This window comes from Ctenopharyngodon idella, chromosome 12 (assembly GCF_019924925.1).
Source record: "Ctenopharyngodon idella isolate HZGC_01 chromosome 12, HZGC01, whole genome shotgun sequence".
In the NCBI taxonomy this organism is placed as follows: domain Eukaryota; kingdom Metazoa; phylum Chordata; class Actinopteri; order Cypriniformes; family Xenocyprididae; genus Ctenopharyngodon; species Ctenopharyngodon idella.
The window spans coordinates 28,189,417-28,212,938 of NC_067231.1; the positions used below are offsets into that span (position 1 = coordinate 28,189,417).

At 34.8% G+C, this 23,522-nt stretch overlaps 1 protein-coding gene across 1 annotated transcript; it reads right to left on the minus strand.

The window, feature by feature from the left end:
- Window positions 1–208: 208 nt before the first annotated feature.
- Window positions 209–14,785, minus strand: LOC127524255 (uncharacterized). Its single transcript, XM_051915718.1, has 5 exons — window positions 14,652–14,785; window positions 14,142–14,224; window positions 1,417–1,716; window positions 1,290–1,325; window positions 209–911 (listed from the first exon to the last, which is right to left on the minus strand). The coding sequence occupies exons 1-5, from the start codon at window positions 14,783–14,785 to the stop codon at window positions 661–663; spliced, it is 804 nt and encodes a 267-aa protein (XP_051771678.1). The 3' UTR covers window positions 209–660.
- Window positions 14,786–23,522: the final 8,737 nt, after the last annotated feature.

Here is a 23,522-nt window from a genome sequence, read left to right on the forward strand (position 1 = left end):
CTCTCCCCCACAAAAATAATCTATGAATATCTAAAGATTGACTGTACAATAAGTTCATGTAACTTAAATAACTCATAAATTCAGGTCAGATCATCTCTTCACCCACTTTACTAGTTTTACTGGTATACTGTATCTTACCATCATCATGTGATGATTAAAAAATGTTTCCAGATATTCATGTTTAGAGAGCATCACACGTGTTTATGCATTACATTTTTCTTTTTCTTTTATTTTGATAATAAAAGGACACTGTACAAAACCACACCACTCACAGCATTAGAAAATTGCAGGTACAGAACATTAAAAGTAAAAAAAAAAAAAAAAAAAAAAAAAAATCACTTTAAGCAATAATAAATACAAAACTGACATTCATTATAGACATTCAATGAAAGTCAGAAAAAAGAGCAAAACTAAATACAGTTTGGGTTTTGTTGCATTGCCCCTTAATGTTCACATATATACATGGATCAAAAAGATCAATAATATACCATTATTTCACAGAAATCAATATGAAACAGAAACAGAGTTTTAAAACTTACAACCAGAGTTATATAGTTCAGTAGTTTGCGATATAACAGGTCATTTGTACTGATATAGTTTGAGTTTCTATAAAAGTTTGTGTCTTTCATTAATGCACATTAGAGTCAAACAAAACTGCTTTCATACTACTGAGTCTGTGTTATTAATCGCATTTTCTGGACAATTGCTGTTATCATTTTCTTCATCATGTCTGAGGCACAGAAACATGCTCTTCTGGAATCCACAAGGTTTGATGTAGTTTGATTTAGTTTTATAAATGATTGTCATTGTGAGGATGAGGATGAGGATGAGGATGATGAAACAGCCCGTGACTGCAGGGACGACATCACCATTAGATCTAGGACTCGCCTCTGTATTTGATTTAAGATGCTCTGGAAAGGTACATTCAAAGTGTTTAAATGAGTGTTTAAATCATAAACTCATCTTCAGTCAAACATCAGACAGTCAGATTCTCCACAGATTCACAAAACACTTCTGCTGCTGAGAATCTGAGAGAACTGATTTCTTGACACACACACACACCAAATCTAAACATCTCTAAAATCTGACTGAAATATCTAGAGAGATGTGAGACCATGATCATACATCAGTTGCCTTCTTAGACCTTAAACTCTAAAATCATTTATTCACAGGTGATTTTTAAAATGATAAATATTCTGACAAGAGACTGAAGAGCAGTTTTCTGTCTTCCTTAAGTAACCTGGAGCTCAATAATCAATAACTATAATAGAATGTAATATCTTTCTTACCAGGAGTTTCAGTAACAGTTTCAGGTTTAATGGGCTCTGTGAACAGATTTTAAAACAATGTTAGCAGATTGAAAATAAATGTTGCAAACATTTATTGAATTATAAACAACAGTATTATATACAGTACCTGTTATGTTCACAGTCAATTCTGTTCTTTTTATTCCACATGTTGTTTGCACAAAGAATCTGAATTTTTCTGTCATTGCTTTAGTTGGAGTGTATCTGCATGTGAAGCTGTTTCTCTGATCACAGGGGTCCAGAGGAAACTCTTGTTTACAGATTTCTTTATGGTCTTTATATTTCTCAGGGTATTGAAACTTATACATTATAATGCAGCATTCAGAGCACTTCTGAGGGACGCTGCAGATGAGAGTTACTTCTTCACCCACAGTTCCAGTCACATTCTTACAGCTTACACTGCAGACACCTGAAAAATAACAATGTATATCATAAGATACAGCAACTGAACAATAATAAAGATCTCTATCCTTTTTTGTTTTTTTACATATCATTAAACTTATAACATATCCAGACTTCTTGTGTCTGTCTCCATGTCAATCATATAATAAACACACAGTGACTCTTTCATTAGAGAACATATTCATAAATAAAATCACTGCATCATGTGTTTTGTGTACATTAGAGTTTGAATAGGATTTAATCTCTGGTAATGGGAGGGTCACATATTTTATTGTTTATTATGAATTATAGCTTATATATTCAGTAGCAATATCTAAAGTCTCAGCATGCAACATCCCGACTGTTTCTTTCAATCATGTGCATCAGATATAGAGTCAGTTGAGAAACACAAGTTCCTGTAGTCTTAATTGAAAATATGATTTTGTATTTTTACTGTAATTTTACGTAAAAGAGTAAGAGTGTATAAACACATAAAATAGCAGATTTCATAGTAAATTTAAGTTTGAATCATTGTAACGATGTATCTCTCAGAGCCATAAACACTTGAACACTGAACTGGATACACTTACAAAAGTGTTTTAAGAGCTACTTAATAAGGTTTGACTTTTTTCATTATCTTAGATTCAGTCCCTCCTCTAAATTCTCACACACTCTTTCTAGTGAAAGTTTATTTTCTTACCATCATCAGCTCGACAGACAGCAGTAAAAGTCCAAACCAGAATGAACAGTTGCACAGAATTAACAGCATTCATGGTTTTGATTCTGTAATAAAAAATAATGACAGAAATTTACATCAGAAGTGAGACTTAACCAACTAGAACTTCAAATGAAGTGCTTGAGATTAAATAGTAGATATAGATGATTTACTGAAAGCTCAGCAGAAATGTCAACATAATGAATCATGCATTAATTTGGAGGCGTTGAAGGGTCTCGTGAGTGTATACAATCACAAAACCACAAGATTTACACTGAAGAACTTAGAGAACACAATGAATCACATCGATTCATGATCATATTGCTGCTGAATCTACAGAGCCGAGACAGAAGTTGAACGTGATGAAAAAAAAAAAAAAAAAAATTTATATATATATATATATATATATTTCTATTACATTATCTTCACTGGCAGAACACAAAAACAAATTTGCCTAGAATAAAAGTTTGTCACAAACACTTAAGCCTACAAAAAAGTTTTCTATAGGCGATTCATAGACATTTTGAAATATCTGCAAAATGTGTAAATCACATAATATAAAAACACCATCCGTGTTTTGAAGATTTTCCGGTGGCTGGTTATGGATTAGTAAATATAAAGAAGATTTTTTTTGTGTTATTCTCACCTCTGGTCTGTACGTCTTCTCCGTCTCTGAGTTCATTCCACTCTGAGACTGTCTCTGCCGCGACACGAGCTTATGAACTTTCACTCTCACTCGGATGCTCTCACACAGGTAATTATTTTTGGCCAGCAGTTGGTGCTGTCACTAACCTGCAAAATTATTTCAATAGTGAAGACATCGTCAGGTCCGTAAAGCTTCTCTGTTTGTTGCTGGTTAGATTATTTCCTTTTGTACCATCACTCTCAGTCCTTTAATTGGCGTTTGAATTATAGCGGAGGGAGAAAAAGTTTGAGCTTTTCTCTGAGGTTTATTAGGACTATTTCAGGGTAACTCAGGGGTGGTACAGGGAGGGATTCATCTAATAAGAAATACATTACATCGTATAAAAATGCGATATAGGAAAAGAGGAGAGAGAAAAGCTTCCACTGCCAAAGGTCAATGTCAAATCAACTGAGATGACCAATCATATCAAAAAAAGGCGGAGCTTAAATGTTCACAGATACCGAACGTGAATTCCAGCGATGTAAAATACTCAACTTTTTTTTTTTTGTCAAATTTCCAATTATAAATGGAAAATAGGCTGAATAATTTATGTTTCATAACTGAATGTGACGGGAACACCTTTTTTGTTTTCGGCACATTATTATATGTTATTAGGCTATATATTTTAAAATAAAATAAAAATATTTCAAATTTATTAATCTACTTTGCGAAAAAATTTGTTTTTTTTTTTTTTTTTTTTTTTTTTTGTTTACCATTATATTGGACTCAATCGGTCCCAATGTTCAAGACATGTCGTTACGGCCTTGCAGATTCAACGGAGCCCCTAAAGGGACGTGGTGGCGGAAAAAATTGGGATGGGATTTTTTTTTTTTTTTTTTTATAACTTATAATTTATAATTTATTAATTTGGTCTATATGGTGGCGGAGAGACAAGTCTGAAGGGACCGTCTGAAAAGTGCAAAACCCAAAACCCTTTTGCTCATTTTATATTATGAAAAATACTCAATAACTTCACTGTAACACACTGTACTGTCACCAAATTCAGTTCATACATCACTGCTCTTCTGCTGGTTGTACTGGAACACTTAGTTTGATAAATGCATAACTTTTATGATTATTTATTATGAAACAAAATCAATAACTTTACTGTTATTAGTAAAAATATTAAATAAATTGTAATGCCATCAAATTCAGTAAGCAATTATCATGCAAAAGCTGTTGTATGTAAGCTGTGTACCAACATTACTTGTGTCATTAAGGCCTTTATGTGCTACTTGCCAAAATAAGTGTTGTAGTACCTATAACCAGCAGGAGAGCAGTGATGTATGAACTGAATTTGGTGACAGTACACTGTGTTACAGTGAAGTTATTGAGTATTTTTCATAATATAAAATGAGCAACAGGGTTTTGGGTTTTGCACTTTTCAGACGCTCCCTTCAGACTTGTCTCTCAGCTGCCTGCTCATAGAGACCAATTTATAAATTATAAAGCACATTTGAGGAAAATTGGGTTGTTGTAACTCATTGTCTAGGTTACTATGATTGGAAACAGCTGCATTTGTGTTTTAACAACGTTTAGCTCACGAGTTATTGATCCGGGAAGTTCAAATCTGTGAATATATTGCCAACTTTATTGAACTCCTTGACTTAAGCACTGACCGCATGTCTTTATATTTGAGTCCAACAAGTTCAAACTCTATGAGCCGTGTATTTTTTGTGTGTATTATTAATATATAATACACATTGTTTAGTAAAGCTGCGTTTGAACAACAAAGTGATAATAACTAAATTTATTGGAGAAACTCTCTATCCACCCATGAGAGAACCTGTCACTGCAAAATCTCTCCATCATCAAAGGTAAATTTTTAATGGATTGCATCACCTCTACATGCCGTTGTTAAACCATGTGTCAATAGATGAATAAAGTTTGTCTAATATTTTCCATCAACTGTTGTACTTCGGGCAAGGTGCTTCCCATGATGCTTTAGAGAGACTTTCACTTTAATAAACGTGCATTGGAATCATTGTTTTGTATATTATAGCAATTATGTGTCTCGCCCACACTTGTTCCACTCGTTCATCGCCACTGGGCTCAAATTCTTGGCCTCAGGACAAGCAATCAGTTCAAGTATAAAAGTCATTGTGAGATGATAGCACACTGGCAAATGACTGACACCTAACTGGTTTAAAATAAAGTCAAAACAAAAGACTTAAACAGGTGCAGTTCACGATCTTGTACATCACTGTCTGTAGATATCAGTATCAGCATCAGCCACTGAAAAATATATTGCTCAAAGAGTAGCCTGCACAACAAACATATACAATGAGATGAAATTACATTAAAATCATTCATTTAGCAGACACTTTTGTCCAAAGCGTCTTACAATAGAGGAACAAAGGAAATTTTTCATAGAACCAACAATAATCATATTCAGTTGGAGGTTGGCAGCTCTTTCCACCAGAGAGGAGCAGAGAGGGTGAAGGGTCTGGAAAGTGACTGTGAGAAAGAAACCTTAAAGGGTTAGTTCACCCAAAAATGAAAATAATGTCATTTATTACTCACCCTCATGTCGTTCCACACCCGTAAGACCTTCGTTCATCTTCGGAACACAAATTAAGATATTTTTTGATGAAATCCGATGGCTCAGCCCAAGATCCATTAATGTACTAAAAACATATTTAAATCAGTTTATGTGAGTACAGTGGTTCAATATTAATATTACAAAGTGACGAGAATATTTTTGTTGTGCCAAAAAAACAAAATAACAAATTATTTAGTGATAGCCGATTTCAAAACACTGCTTCATGAAGCTTCGGAGCGAATCATGATTCGACACGCTGATTCATAACGCTCCGAAGCTTCATGAAGCAGTGTTTTGAAATCGGCCATCACTATATAAGTCGTTATTTTGTTTTTTTGGCACACCAAAAATATTCTCGTCGCTTTATAATATTAATATTGAACCACTGTACTCACATGAACTGATTTAAATATGTTTTTAGTACATTAATGGATCTTGAGAGAAGAAATGTCATTGCTGGCTATGGAGGCCACACTGAGCCATCGGATTTCAACAAAAACATCTTAATTTGTGTTCCGAAGATGAACGAAGGTCTTTCGGATGTGGAACGGCATGAGAGTGAGTAATAAATGACATTATTTTCATTTTTGGGTGAACTAACCCTTTAAATCCTCAACCCTCTTTGGCTGTCGATCACTGAAATGTTCTTGATTTGTTCCATGCTGAGTTTTTCTGGAAAAGTGCATTTAATCTTTTTTAAACCATAAACTCAACAGCAGCCTATCAGACTTTACAGTGAGATTCTCCACAATTATTTGGACAAAATTCTACATATCTTTTGTTGTCTGATTCTCAAACCACATGATGCCTGAAGGTCTATCTGTTCTCCATCAGACTGAGATTGATTTGATCTGTGTGGTTCAGAAGGGTAAAGAAAGGCATTGAACATCGGAAATCTAATTGGTGACTTTTTAATGTGATTAAAGATTCCAAAGAATCACTTCCAAAATTCCCAGAAGTGTATGGAAAGTCATGTCCTTACATTGTAGTGATTTTACACCAGTGACATGAGAGAACCTGCCTGTTGATCCAAATTGCATCACATCTACATGCACAGTGAGTCATTAAACTGTGAGGTAAAACAGTCAAGTGAGGTGTTTCCCACGTTTCTTTAGGGAGATTTCCACTGTAAACATGCATTTGAAATCACTCTGGAATCAATATTTTGTAATATAGTATTGCTAACTTCTGTGTCTCGCCCATCTTTTTCTCATTCCTTCATCCCACTGCAATCCCTCAGCATCACACGACAGGGAATCAGTCCAAATATAAATTCCTCAGAGCTGTCTCTGGGGTGTGTCCTGAAAATGAACTCTAGAAACTCCTTTGGTCCCTTAATTGGACTAACGATTTAGTCACGTGGAGTCAGATTGACCCCAATCTTTTACAGAGTGATTGCATAAGGAAATATAATTTTTTTTATATGGTAAACTATATATAATTTTTTTTTTATTTACTTCTCGTCTATGCATTTATGCTGTGTTTTTGTGGATATTTTGTATTTTTGTATTTTTACCTATTTACTGCACAATTACTTAACCATGCCATAAATTGGCTTATGAAAAATTGTTTTTTTAATGAAAAAATCACTTTAATGATGAACTTAATTAAATCTAAATTGTATTTGGACATTGCTCTATGTGTTAGGGATAGAATATCTACAGGTTTGTGGAAAAACATTAGGAATTATAGTTAAAGAAAGAAAGAGCAATAACCACATATATCTAATAGATAATTCAATAGGGACTCATTTCATTTTCACTTCATTTTTCTTGATGCTTCAACTTCTCACAACTTTTTGATATATTTTGTGAACATGCTTGTTCCATGTTGCCTTTGTGCTCTAGTATAAGTCCTTCATTTATGTATGGAAATTTTTCAGATTTATGCCAGTTTTGATGATTTTATTTGATTTTAATTTCTATAAAAATGTTCTCTGTTGCAGTCACACACGTGTGTGTGTGTGTGTGTGTGTGTGTGTGTGTGTGTATGAGATACAAAGTTCGTTCCACTTTGTGTTTATGGTCAAGGACCAGACCTTTATTTAAATGTAGAAATATTCAGATTTATGCCAGTTTTGTTGATTTTATTTGCCAGTTTCTACAGAAATGCCCTCTGTTGCAGTCACACACGTGTGTATGTGTGTGTGTGTATGAGATAGAAAGTTCGTTCCACTTTGTGTTTATGGTCTAGGACCAGACCTTTATTTAAATGTAGAAATTTTCAGATTTATACTGGATTTATTTATTTTTTGACAAATGAAATAAAAAAAAAGTACGTTTTTTAATTTTCCCATTCATTTTCAATGTGGGGTCAGTCTGACCCAGAGGGACTAAAATGCTGATTTTTAGAACAACCAAATCAAGGCCAGATTTTTTGTGCATGTTTAGATAGATTATTTAGGAAAAGTCACAGAGTATCATGCCCTGAGATGAAGGGAACCCTTTTTAAAAATGAAGGAAACTGTCAGCGGGGTCAGATTGACCCCAGGGACCCATTAAGGGTTAACCCTTAAACACATAATAAAGTGCAAAATTCTAAATACAGGTAAAACTATTAAAAAATAATTAGGAAAATTCCTTTAAATTAATACAATACATTGTTCATGTTTACATAAAGGCTCTGTGGCACCGTGGTCCTGTGAGGAAGGACATTTCCTTCCTTTGTATGTCTCCAATAGCAGAATGACTGTAAAGATCACTTTAAAGTTCACTTTTATGCAGAATAAAGAACCAGCTTGTGTCATTTAGAAAATGAAATTTTGAGGTTTATTTCCTCATGTCGCACACAAAAGAATCAGTGTGAAATAAAACATCCTCAGGATGAAGACAGATCAGTGCACAATGTCTTAAACATTAACCACTGAAGATGACAAAAACCTTCATTAATCTTTAACCACTTACAATAAAAACTTTTTTTTACTCTATGATTTAAATGCTTTTGCACAATGTTATTGCGGTATGTGGAATTTCTTGAAAAAACAGCAGAATTCTGTAGTATTTCATCAAAAATATCTTAATTTGTGTTCCAAAGTTGAACGAAGGTCTTGGAACAACATGAGGGTGAGTTAATGACAGAAATATTATTTTTAGGTGAACTAACACTTTGAGGCAAACGAGACTAGACAAACACTGAGCGAAAGTGAGGAACATAAATGTACATGGTGATTAACTAAATCCCGAACAGCTGTGATGAAGAATAATGTCCATGGAAACTGAAGAGGGTGGGAAACTCAAACCAAAAAACATGATGAAAACAAACTGAAAGTCCATTAAGCTGAAATTAAGAATAAACACAACTGAGTGAGTGTGCCAGTGAACATACCTGAAACATGCACAGCTTTGTGTATATTTAAGCTTTTCTTTCACTTCTCTGAACCACCACAGGCTTCTGTTTCCTTTTTACAGGTATATTTCATTATTTCATTATCAATTATTCACGCAAAAACAATAAAAGTGAATTTAAAACACTTGAGGGTTCAGCTTTTTAACAGAAATGTCCGTAAAATTACTGGATAATTTCTGGGTAATGAGCTGCCAGTACCTTTTCTGTTATTTTAAGGATTATTTTTTACAGTGTATACTTGGATTTGCATATGAAACAACATGTAGTGCAGTGGTACAGAATTCTCTCTGATGAGTATAAGAGAGTGCAAGACCTCCACTGCTGTGGGACACATACAGTTGCAAGAAAAAGTATGTGAACCACTTGCAGAATTTGTGAAAATGTAAAAAATTTTAACAAAATAAGAGAGATCATACAAAATGCATGTTATTTTTCATTTAGTACTGTCCTGAGTAAGATATTTTACATAAAAGATGTTTACATATAATCCATAAGACAAAAAAAATAGCTGAATTTATTAAAATGACCCAGTTCAAAAGTTTGTGAACCATTGATTCTTAATACTGTGTGTGGTTACCTGGATGATCTACGACTCTTAATGAATCGTGTTTCCTTCTGGAGCATCAGTGAATGTTTGAACCTTTTTTATTAGTTGTGTTTGAGTCCCTCAGTTGTCCTCAGTGCAAAAAAATCCTCAAAAACTGAAGAATCTGCAGGACCTGGAGGATTTTTCTGAAGAACAGAGCTCAGTTGCTTTTTCTTGCAACTGTATATTTGGCTAAACTAATGGAACTTGCCAGGAATGAAAAAAAAGATGACTTCTGTTTTCCAAAAAGCTTTTCATAGCAGATGGGTCAGTACTGATGTGAAAAACTGCACACCTTATTTTTTCCATGAAACACTGCCGGGAATTGTTTGTACAACTACAACAAGTGAACTGTGATAGGGAGTCAAAACAAACCGCCATGAAAGCCCCAAAAAGTTTTATATAACACACATATACTGTAGATTATGCAATCACCTTGTCAGTTTCCTGAATAAAATTGCTAATAGTAGTGCATCTGTTTTTCCATTTCACTTCAGATGAAGCACTCACTCAGAAAGAAAGGTTCAGTGCTGTTCTATATAAAACCTTTATGCCAAAAAGATATACAGTGGGGCAAAAAAAGCATTTAGTCAGCCACCAATTGTGCAAGTTCTCCCACTTAAAAAGATGAGGCCTGTAATTTTCATCATAGGTACATTTCAACTATGAGAGACAGAATGAGAAAAAAAAAAAAAAAAAAAAAAAAAAAAAATCCCGAAAATCACATTGATTTTTAAAGAATTTGCAAATTATGGTGGAAAAATAAGTATTTGGTCAATAACAAAAGTTCATCTCAATACTTTGTTATATACCCTTTGTTGGCAATGACAGAACGTTTTCTGTAAGTCTCCACAAGGTTTTTACACACTGTTGCTGGTAGTTTGGCCCAGATCTCCTCTAGAGCAGTGATGTTTTGGGGCGGTCGCTGGGCAACACGTATTTTGAACTCCCTCCAAAGATTTTCTATGGGGTTGAGATCTGGAGACTGGCTAGGCCACTCCAGGACCTTGAAATGCTTCTTATGAAGCCACTCCTTCGTTGCCTGGGCAGTGTGTTTGGGATCATTGTCATGCTGAAAGACCCAGCCACGTTTCATTTTCAATGCCCTTGCTGATGGAAGGAGGTTTTCACTTAAAATCTCATGATACAAGGCCCCAATTCATCCTTTCCTTTACACGGATCAGTCATCCTGGTCCCTTTGCAGAAAAACAGCCCCAAAGCATGAGGTTTGCACCCCCATGCTTCACAGTAGGTATAGCGTTCTTTGGATGCAACTCAGCATTCTTTCTCCTCCAAACACGACAAGCTGAGTTTTTACCAAAAAGTTCTATTTTGGTTTCATCTGACCATATGACATTCTCCCAATCCTTTTCTGGATCATCCAAATGCTCCCTAGCAAACTTCAGATGGGCCCGGACATGTACTGGCTTAAGCAGGGGGACACGTCTGGCACTGCAGGATTTGAGTCCTTGGCGGCGTAGTGTGTTACTGATGGTAGCCTTTGTTACTTTGGTCCCAGCTCTCTGCAGGTCATTCACTAGGTCCCCCAGTGTGGTTCTAGGATTTTTGCTCACTGTTCTTGTGATCATTTTGACCCCACAGGGTGAGATCTAGCGTGGAGCCCCAGATCGAGGGAGATTATCAGTGGTCTTGTATGTCTTCCATTTTCTAATAATTGCTCCCACAATTGATTTCTTCACACCAAGCTGCTTACCTATTGCAGATTCAGTCTTCCCAGCCTGGTGCAGGTCTACAATTTTGTTTCTGGTGTCCTTTGACAGCTCTTTGGTCTTGGCCATAGTGGAGTTTGGAGTCTGACTGTTTGAGGTTGTGGACAGGTGTCTTTTATACTGATAACGAGTTCAAACAGGTGCCATTAATACAGGTAACGAGTGGAGGACAGAGGAGCCTCTTAAAGAAGAAGTTACAGGTCTGTGAGAGCCAGAAATCTTGCTTTTTTGTAGATGACCAAATACTTATTTTACAGAGGAATTTACCAATTAATTCATTAAAAATCCTACAATGTAATTTCCTGGATTCTTTCCCCCATTCTGTCTCTCATTTGAAGTGTACCTATGATGAAAATTACAGGCCTCTCTCATCTTTTTAAGTGGGAGAACTTGCACAATTTTTGGCTGACTAAATACTTTTTTGCCCCACTGTATATCTACAGTGTTATGCAAAAGTTTGTGAACCCCTTGCAGAATCTGTGAAAATGTGAATAATTTTAACAAAATAAGGGAGATAATACAAAATGCATGTTATTTTTTATTTAGTACTGTCCTGAGTAAGATATTTTACATAAAAGATATTTACATATAGTCCACAAGACAAAAAAAAAAAAAAAAAAAAATAGCTGAATTTATTAAAATGACCCAGTTCAAAAGTTTGTGAACCATTGATTCTTAATACTGCGTGTGGTTACCTGGATGATCTACGACTGTTTTTTTGTTGTGTGATGGTTGTTCATGAGTCCCTTGTTTGTCCTGAGCAGTTAAACTGAGCTCTGTTCTTCAGAAAAATCCTCCAGGTCCTGCAGATTCTTAAGTTTTCGAGGATTTTTTGTATATTTGAACCCTTTCCAGCAGTGACTGTATGATTTTGAGATCCATCTTTTCACACTGGGGACTCAAACACAACTAATAAAAAAGGTTCAAACATTCACTGATGCTCCAGAAGGAAACACAGTGAATTGTACTTAATTTGTCTTCAGGGAAACATGTAAATATCTTCTGTTGCTTCCGAAGGAATGAAAAAAATGATATTTCAACAAAAAAAGAAAAATTTGGACATCTGCATCCTGGTAATCCCAGTATATATATATACTGTATATACACTGATCAAAAAGACCAATAATATACCATTATTTCACAGAAATCAATATAAAACAGAAAAAGTTTTAAGAGTTATATAGTTCAGTAATTTGAGGTACAACAGATAATATGTACTGATATAGTTTATGGAGTTCTTATAAAAGTTTGTGTTTTTCATGATCTTCACATATACGTTAAACAAAACTCACTGCTTTCATATGCTGAGGCAGTGATATTAATCACATTTTCTGGACAATTGCTGTTGTCTTCATCATGTCTGAGGCACAGAAACATCCTCCTCTGGAATCCACAAGGTTTGGTGTAGTTTGATTTATTTTTGTAAATGATTGTCATTATGATGATGAGGATGATGATGAAACAGCCCACGACTGAACCGATGACAGTACATCTAGAACCCACCTCTGATCCAGGATCCTCCTCTGTTTCTGATTCATGTTGCACTGGAAAGGTGCATTTAATCTGTTTAACTGAGTGTTTAAATCATAAACTCAACTTCAGTCAAACATCAGACAGTCAGATTCTCCACAGATTCACAAAACACTTCTGCTGCTGAGAATCTGAGAGAACTGATTTCTTGACACACACACACACCAAATCTAAACATCTCTAAAATCTGACTGAAATATCTAGAGAGATGTGAGACCATGATCATACATCAGTTTCCTTCTTAGACCTTAAACTCTAAAATCATTGATTCACAGGTGACCTTTTAAAACTATAAATATTATTATTATAAACAGTATTATATACAGTACCTGTTATGTTCACAGTGAATTCTGGTTTTATCAGTCCACACTTTGTTTGCAAAAAGAATGTGAATTGTCTCATCATTTCTGTAGTTGGAGTGTATCTGCATGTGAAGCTGTTTCTCTGGTCACAGGAGCCCTCAGGAAGATCTTGTCTACAGATTGTTGAGTCTTTATATTTCTCAGTGTAATAAAACTTATACAATGTAATGCAGCATTCAGAGCACTTCTGAGAGATGTTACAGATGAGAGTTACTTCTTTCTTCACAGTTCCAGTCACATCCTCACAGCTGCAGCCATCTGAAAAATAACAATATATAATACAGCAACTGAACAATAATACAGATTGCTTTTTATATCTCATGAAACTTCTAACACATCCAGACTTCTTGTGTCTGTGTCAATATAAATCATATAATAAACACACAGTGACTCTTTCATTAGAGAACCCAAATAAAATCACTGCATCATGTGTTTTTGTACATTAGATTTTGAAAAGGGTTTTATCTCTGGTAATGGGAGGGTCACATATTTTATTGTTTATTATGAATCATAGCTCATAGGTTCAACAGCAATATGTACAGTCACTGTATACAACATCCTCACTGTTTCTTTTAATCATGTGCATCAGAGTTAGTTGAGAAACAACAAACACATACAAACATATTATTTTCTCTACAAACACATTATTTTATGTAAAAGAATGACTGTATAAACACATAAACGAGCAGAAAAAAAATGCACTGCTCCCTGACTCAACTCCTGATTTCACTCTGTTGTTCAAACTGTAATTGTTCAAATAGTAAATCTAAGTTTGAAACATTGTAAAACAGGATGTAAAACTCAGAGCCATAAACACTTGGACTGAACTGGATACACTTACACAAGTCTTTTAAAGAGTCACTTGTGTTGTAGGCTGTCTATTAATACATTTGAGCTTAGATTTAGTCCCTCCTCAAAATTCTCAAACACTCTTTCTAGTGAAAGTTTATTCTCTTACCATCATCAGCTCGACAGACAGCAGTAAAAGTCCAAACCAGAAGGAACAGTTGCACAGAATTTATAGCATTCATGGTTTTGATTCTGTAATAGAAGAACAAAATGACAGAAATTTGTATCAGAAGAGAGACTTAACCAATTAGAACTAATAAGGAAGTACTTGTAAGAACTAGATTAAGTAGATAGAGATGATTTACTGCTCAGTAGACATGTTAACATAATGAATCATGCATTAATTTGGAGGGGTTGAAGGGACTCATGAGTGTAAAATACAACTGCAAACCACAAGATTTACAATAAAGCACTGAGAGAACACAATGAAACACATCCATTCATGATAATATTGCTGCTGAATTTACAGAGCCGAGACAGAAACTGAATGTGACGAAATAAAATAAATTCTGCTGAATTTTCTTCACTGGCTAAATGCGAAAACAAATTAAATTCTGTAGGAAAACACTGCAACATTAATCAGACAAAATTATTCTTGTTGAGAGAGAGTTATTCTCACCTCCGGTCTGTATGTCTTTTCCGTCTGAGTTCATTTACTCTGACTCTCTCTGCTGCGACACCAGAATATAACTCAACTACTTTCAGATTCAGATTGGCTTGGACGCTCTCACACAGCTCATTATTTTGTTGCATTTAGACCCAGGTACTGCGGTCAAGCCAGCCGCCAAAAAAAACTATGAATATGGTCATTTCAGGAACAGCAAAGAGAGAACTCGCTTTCTGAGCGCTTGAGTTGCCCAGTATCTTTCTTTCTTTCTAATATTTCTTATCATCATATATATATATATTGCTCATAATATAATATATTTCTTATCCATATATACCCTTAATATCATAATATATTAATTCTGTTTTGACAGCAGGCTTTGCAATAGAGAACCATTTTATATGCCCTAAATCAGCAGTTCCCAACCTCTTCATTTGTGCAACCCCTACTCAACCACAAAAATGCTCTTGAGCTAGCTGTATTTTGCTAAAACAACCTTGGGACAGTTATGAAGAAAGTGTAAACTGGCGTCGCCTCAGTTTCACTTTTTCCGTAAGTTGAATAGGAAAATAATAAGCTTTTTGAACTGCAAGAGTTTTACACTTTCTTTTTCTCCGAAATGAATCGCATTTTTGAGGGCCTAAACATGCTTGAAATCTCATGAAACTTTGCACAGGTGTCAGAAGTGGTGAAAATTTGATATGGGTTTCTGAATTAGGTGTGGCAAAATGGCTCGATAGCGGCACGTACAAAATTTCATTTAAACGCTCTTCGCGCTGTTTCACATACAAGTATGAAATTTGGTAGACACATGTAACAGCCCAATACCTACAAAAAAGTCCCTGGGTGCAAAACCTTAAACCCCAACAGGAAGTCAGATATTTTGAATTTTCTCTGCGAAAATTTTTGCAGTTTTTGCCATTTCCAGACATTGTACTTTAACAAACACCTCATATAGATTTTATCAGAGAATCATCATATTTGGTCAGTTTAATCTAAAGACCTTTGCGACGTTGAATTGCGAAGATCTTGAGTTTTCGCTGAAGGGCGTGTCTGTGGCGGCCTGTTTCACCACGAAAAAGGAAGTTGTTGTAATTCGGTCATACAATGTCGGCTCTGCCCCAAACTTCACATGTTTTATTAGAGTCCTGGCCTAAAGACATCTATATGCCAATATTCAGTTAGTCACTATACACTATAATTCACTCCCAGAAACACATTTCAATATGCCATGAAGTACCAAACATGCTAGAAACACGTTAAATGATGCAACGCTTGGCTAAGTGCTCAAGTATGCGATTAACGCCATGAAACAGGAAGTTGTTGTAACTCAGCAATACAATGTCCGATCTGCTCCAAACTTCACATGTTTGATAATAGTCCTGGCCTGAAGACATCTACATGGCAATATTCAGTTATAGTCAAAGCGCCACCTGTTGGTAGCAGGAAGTGTGGAAGTCGAAATGACGTTGCCATATTTCTCCTGTATTTACTCGCTTACATGCATGTCACCCACTATTCACTGTTTTCCTAAGGCCACCCGGTGGTGGTGGCCCCGGTGTGAGGGTCCTTTCATCGCTGCTTGCAGCTTTAATTATTAATACAATTCCGATTGTGTTCATCAGAAAGAAGAAAGACAGCTAGGATGGCTTGAGAGTGAGTAAAGCTTGGGGTAATTTTCATTTTAAAGTGAACTAATCCTTTAACATCATTGCTTATTTCTCTTTTAGACACATATTTAAAACATTGTTTATTTTATAAATGTACTTTAATGCACAATCAGTTTAAGGGGGAAAATATTGTCCCTTAATGGAAAAGGTCTGACTGCAGCAGTCTCAGTGGAAGAGAGGGGTACGCAGAAGGATGTTAAAATTCTTCAGGGTGTAAAAAGCTTGGGAACCACTGCTGTAATAGAATTACTTTGGAATCACTGTTTTGCAATATAGTAGCAATATTGTGTCTATCCCATACTTTTTCCATTCGTTCATCCCCACTGGGCTCAGTCTTGGCATCGGAACAGACAATCTGTCTAAGCCTGGTTGAGCTAAAATGTACTTTAAAAAAGTTTTAAAAAATTAATAAATTGAAGAAAATTTTACTGAAGAATAGTTTGCAGTTTCATCAGCAGAAGCCAGCTTCAAGTCTCACACGGAGTTCTAGGCCACTCTGCACATTTCCACAACAATTATACTCTAACAGAGTCAACTAACCACGTCATTACTTCAGGTTGAATGATTCTGACTGGCTAAGAAAAATAGACAAATTTGGTAATCTTCCACACATGGACAGATAGCCTGAAGCATATCTCCATTCGTCACGATGCTGACGAGGGGACCCTGGATTTAGGTACTGGATGTGCTTTTGGGTTCATGACATGGCGTCTGCTAGTCTCAAGAGTGGCAGTTTTCCACCAGTACAAAGGACCTGCACAGAACACTTAGCGCACACACACAGATTATTCACAGCTTCGTCAAGGCTGAAGTTGATCTGAGCTCTGCTCTGAGCAGGAAACTTTCACAAAATATACTGAGAACATGTTCTTTTCTCTCAGTGAGAGGTACAGACAATATTCAAAATTATTTTCTAGTGTTTGAAAAGGAAAATAAATGCTTTAACATACGTTGAAGAAGCCATTCAAATAATTTAACAGAAAGATAAATGTTGATTAATAACTTAAAAGATATATATTGAAGCAGCAGTGGGTTCCAGAATCCACCCCTTCAGTATTTTTCCAACATTAAACAGGTGCAGTTTGCGATCTTGTACATCACTGTCTGTAGATATCAGTATCAACATCAGCTACTTAAAAATATATTGCTCATAGAGTAGCCTGCACAACAAACATATACAATAAGATGAATGTACATTACATTCATGCTTTTAGCAGACACTTTTATCTAAAACAATTTACAACAGAGGAACAAAAGAAATTTATCAACCAACAATAATCATATTCAGGTGGAGGTTGGCAGCTCTTTCCACCAGAGAGGAGCAGAGAGGGTGAAGGGTCTGGAAAGTGACTTTGAGAACGCAACCTTAGATCCACGACCTCTTCGGCTGTCGATCACTGAAATATTGTTGATTTGTTCCATGCTGAGTTTCTCTGGAAAAGTGCATTTAATCTTTTTTAAACCATAAACTCAACAGCAGCCTATCAGACTTTACAGTGAGATTCTCCACAATGGCTTAGACTAATCTTTTTTTGTCTGATTCATGATACCTGAAGGTCTATCTGTTCTCCATCAGACTGAGACTGCTTTGATCTGAGTGATTCAAAAGGATGAAGAATGGTGTTGAACATCAATAATCTAATTTGTGACTTTTTATGTGATCTAAAGATTATCTGCGAGTTATCTGTAAAGCGTTCATCTAGGTGTTGACTATAATACAGACATTTTAGATTTTTGATATTTACTAAAATAAACTGTCAAATTGTATGAAAATATTACTATGTATTTCATACGGTATATGGGCTCATACACAAAATCTCATAATTTAAAGCTCAATACCCTAGTGAAAAAAAAGTATACTTTATTTTATTTTAAATATATTCCCTTTTTCTCTAAAAATGTATTATCTTTAAATATATAAAAAGTATATTAGCATCATATTTTCACAATACAGCTTGTAACAAACTTTAAAATAATTGTACTTTAGTATATTTTCTAAAACATATATTTTAGAAAAATATACTTGAAGTGAAAGTTCAGTTTATTTTTTAAAAGTGTATTTATTTGAACTTTATAAAAATATATTTGAGGTATATTTTAACTGTGTGCTGAAAATGATCATTGTAACAATGCACTGAAAGTATATTTAAAAAATACATTATTTAATATCCTGAAGTTGTAGTGTATTAAAAGTTAAATTTGAGTATATTTTTTAAGTTTACTTATTCATCCTTGGAATTCATTTTATTACTTGTGCTTATTTATTTCAGTATGACTAATGCATTAAAAGCACTGCATTATATGCAGTGTAGCCTACAATTTCCAAATATGTGTAAATATGTTTAATAAGTTTACACTGACAGAATCATTTTACAATCGTACACAAATCTATATTAAATAACACACCAGCAGCACAAGTAACGTTATGTTGAGTGGTTGAACTTTTTTTTTTTTTTTTTTTTGCTTTAACAAACGGAGAGCGAGATTTCGGCTTGATATCTCCTTTTTGAGTTTGTATGTGGTGGTTTATGGCACATGTTTGTATGCAGCACCAAAACGCCCCGTTCATATGATTGGTCAAATCAGCCCATATTCTGTACGATATTAATTCATAAAGTGTTGTGCTTGACTATGTACCGAAAACAATATCGACATGCCATACTGATACAGTTCCCTGCTGCTAATCCTCATTTACTGTTCAAAAATAGTATTGGTTCAATGTAGGATTTAGACAGACTATTGTAAACGTGAATAAAAGTTGGACATGCTGTCTGACCTTATATCTTTTGTATATTCTGTTAACAGATGCCATCAGATGCATAATGAGAAGCTCATCAGAAAATTGAATATAATGTGTAATTTGTATTTGTGTATAGAGGGTCACCATTGGTCCAATAATTTTTTTTCTTTAATGAAAAACATGGTAAGTTTGCTGAAACCATGTTAAGTTTAAATAAAAACCATTGGATTTGTTAATGAAATATGTCTCTTCATTAGTGATGTTGTTACATTTTATTTATTTTAATGGCCTTGAAAACAAATTCATTCAACTTTGGGAAAATGTCACCTAAGTAATTTGTTAAACGGTATTTAAATGGTAGCACAATTATAATACTGTATTGTGTGAGATTATGTAATTCAAAGTACAGTAGTTAACATTTGAAGTGGATCAAAAAAAGTTAGGACAACTTTGATTAAAGGTTTTGATCCACTTCAAATGTTGACTAAATTATACAAAGTATAAGTAATAACAAAGTGTATTGTTATTGACTGCAAAGCGTGTAATTTTTAGTATTTGGAATAAGCCAAAGGTACTGAGCATACAGTATATACTATTACTTGTAAAAAATATATTCATAGTATATTGCTTGTGTGTTCGGAAGACACTCGTAATTAATTTGTAATGTACTTAAATCACAAATAAAGTGTACTTATAACACAAATAAAGTGTACTTATAACACAAACTATATTTATAAAACAAATAAAATATACTTATAACACAAATAAAGTATACTTATAACACAAATTAAGTACACTTTAATATCACTAATCAAGCATGTAATTAGTCCCTTCACAGGCATATTCTTAAAGTGTACTAAGTATACTTGAAGTTGTTCCAATTTAGCACACAAAAGTACACTAAATATACTTAAAGTTGTGTTTTTATACAACTTAATTACAACTAAAATATACTTAGTACAAAATTAGTTGTTTCAAAATAGCACACTTTAAGTTAACTAATCATTAACACACTTGAAATATACTGATAATTAGTCTGGCTGCAAGTATACTTAGCATACTTTTATTTTCACTAGGGTAACATTTGAAGAGAATGACTTTCAGTCATAAAACCAACTGTAAAGTATTATCCTAGGTGTCAACTATAATGCACACATTTAGTATGTTTTATATTTATTAAAATAAACCATTAAATCATATGTAAACATTGGTAGCAATCTAGGCAAAGGCATAGGATGAATTATTGAATGACTGTTTATTTATTCATTTAATTTTAAGATAAGATGACAAATAGATAAATAAGAGCAGGATCGCACTGTCTGTTCGCACACATGCATCAATCAGAGTGTTTGTAGATCTTGTGGCAGGGGCAGTGCTTAGTAGGAGCCACGAGACGTGCTCCATTATGGACAAAAAGCGAATAAAATATAAGATAAAATAGCACATAGATAGGTAAATAAGTAAATGGTTGCACTGTTTGCTCTCACGTAGTCTTGTGTAGCCAGAGCTTCAGACGGACAGCAGAAGATCTGGACTCTATCGCAGCTTTCATTGGCAAAGGACCGTCCAAGAGGATGTTTGACTGACATGTAATGCAACCAATCACAGTTCGTTTGGTTCTGAGTCATGTTTAGGGCCGTGAAAATGTAAAGTCGATGTCTCTACAATAACAGACCAGCGTGCATCCAATAAATTATTCATTCAAGAACGTTGAGCCGCAAACTTCACATACTTTTTAAAATCCACCGTTTAGTTGATCCTGGTAAGCGCTTATTCTTACAATTGTAAACATGACAGTGTTCTTCTTCCATGAGGGGGTTTGGCATCACGGCATTTGTTTCCAGGCGGACCAATAAAGAATGCGATTTAACCAACCAGATGACGACTGCGATACTCCTGAAGTATTTCCAGATAAGGCACATATGCATATACATCAATTTACAGGATTTAAAGATTATCTGAATTTTGGTTGAGTTGAATCACTTCCAAATCATAAAAAAATCATGACCTGGAAAACTGTTTCATTTACACTGAAGTGATTTTACACCAGTGACATGAGACATGAGTCTTTCATTGCAAAATCAGTCGTTAAACTGTGTGTGAAAGTATTAATGCAGTTTGTATAAAATTTTCATCATTACAAACAATACAAGCCACCACTATTGTGCCTCAAGTGAGGTGCTTCCCATATTGTTTTAGGGAGACTTTCACTGTAAACATGCATTTAAAATGGCTTTAGAATCAATATTTTCTAATGTAGTGCTAATAACTTCTGTCTGTGTCTCCCCCATCTGGGGTGTCTCCTGAAACTGACCTCGAGAAGACCCTTTTAAAAAGCTGATCCCTCAAGTGTTTTAAATTCACTTTTATTGGTGTTGTGTGAATGATTGATGATGAAATAATGAAACATTTCTGCAAAACCTGTTTCAGGTATGAGTGACATTTTGACCTTACTGATGACTTTGCTGCATGGCAAATTTTATTAATTTATTTTTACTATTATATAAATAATATTTATTATTATTTTATTTATTATTAATTTAAATGTACTTCATTTGTTTTTTTATCTGTTTTGGTTGATTATGATTTCACTTTTTTAACTTTAGTTAGTGTGTAATGTTGCTGTTTGAGCATAAACAATATCTGCAAAGTTACAACGCTCAAAGTTCAATGCAAAGGGAGATATTTTCTTTTACAGAAATCGCTGATTAAGGACTACAACAAATGGCTGGTAGGGACTACAACGAGCTTCTTCCCGGGTTAGTGACATCACTAACTCTAAAATTTACATAAACCCCGCCCCCAGGAACACGCAACAAAGGCGGTGAGGCCATGTTGGGCTGCTTTAGAGAAGAGGAAGAGTTGTTGTAGTAGAGTGTTGTTGTCATGCCGTCATTTTAAGCCGGACTGCTTCACAAACGAGGGTCAATTCAACGCTGGATTTGCACAAAAGATTAACATGACGGCACATGCTAGTTGATGAGTTGAATCAACTCCACAGCAACTACATAAATTTATCCACTAACCATTGAGAAACGTCCAGTTTCATTCTAAAAGTTGTAACTTCTTCCTGAGTCTCTCCATCAGTGTCGACTCCGGTTTGAACAATGTAAGGCTGAACACCGTTACTGACAATCCTCATTTTGGCTGCGTGAGATTCTCCAGCTTTGTTGTTGTTGAGCAACCGAAGCGTGAGCTGTTAAAGCTCCGCCCTCTTTTGGAAAGGGGGCCGGGAGCAGCAGCTCATTTGCATTTAAAGGGACACACACAAAAACGGTGTGTTTTTGCTCAAACCCAAATAGGGGCAAATTTGACAAGCTATAATAAATGATCTGTGGGGTATTTGGGGCTGAAACTTCACAGACACATTCTGGAGACTTATATTACATCTTGTAAAAGGGGCATTATAGGTCCCCTTTAAATCTAACATTTATATAAATATTTTGTTGTTTATATGGTAGGCCTATTTCAGTAAATATGGAGTAAAATAGGTTTTGAATTTAGAATTTTTTTGTGAATTTGCTTGTCATCAAGCAAATTGTTATTAAACTGTATTACATGCATTATATCAGCTATCAGCCACCTTGCATTTATTCTGCATCTGAACTGATTCAAGTTCAAGTTTAAGTGAGCTTTACTGTCATTCTGCTCTATGTGGAGACATACAAAGGAATGAAAAGTCATGCCTCACAGGACCACGGTGCTACATAGCCTATATGTAAACATATATGAACAAACATAGGCTTATAAAAATATAAAACATAAAGAAATATATAAACATATAACCTCTAAATACTTTAGACATACACTTACATTTACACATGAAACAACACGTAGTGCTGTGGTACAGAATTCTCTCTGACGTCTTTGGGTAAGAGATAGCCAGATCTCCACTGCCTTGGGAGACATTTATACTGCTGGCCTACTGGAGGATTGCCTGGACACAGGGGCGGACTGGGACAAAAATTCAGCCCTGGCACTGTAGCCACACCAGCCCACATTACCACACCCACGGACACGTGCATTCCCAGGTGAAAAAAGTACACTTCCATAATGTATTTAAAGTGCTCTATTTTCACACACTAATTTTGTACTTTAATATACTAAAAATTCTTCTTTGGTACTTCTTAAGATAATGTTAAGAACATCTTAGTGTACTCAACTGTGCTATTTTGAGACACCATTTAGTTACCTCTTGTAGTACACTTGAACCCATAACACTACAAATACAGAGATAGTATATTAAAAGCACATTTTAGTTCTAATTCATGGTGTCTCAAAATAGCACAGTTGAGTACACTTAGATATTCTTAAGAAGTAGCCTACTAAAGAAGAATTTTATTAAAAAATACTATGGAAGTACAAAATTAAGAACAATCTATTAAGTACAAAATTAGTGTGCAAAAATAGAGCACTTTAAGTACATTATGGAAGTGTACTTTTTTTCACCTGGGTTGCTATACGTTTTTGACG

Bases quoted from the DNA above. Each gene is read 5' to 3' on its own strand.
- LOC127524255 (XM_051915718.1), bottom strand. From the start codon at position 14,785: ATGCAACAAAATAATGAGCTGTGTGAGAGCGTCCAAGCCAATCTGAAT. The intron at 14,225-14,651 runs GTGAGAATAACT...CTTCTATTACAG, and splicing joins AAAAGACATACAGACCGGAG to AATCAAAACCATGAATGCTA. The intron at 912-1,289 runs GTAAGAAAGATA...GTACCTTTCCAG, and splicing joins AACTGTTACTGAAACTCCTG to AGCATCTTAAATCAAATACA.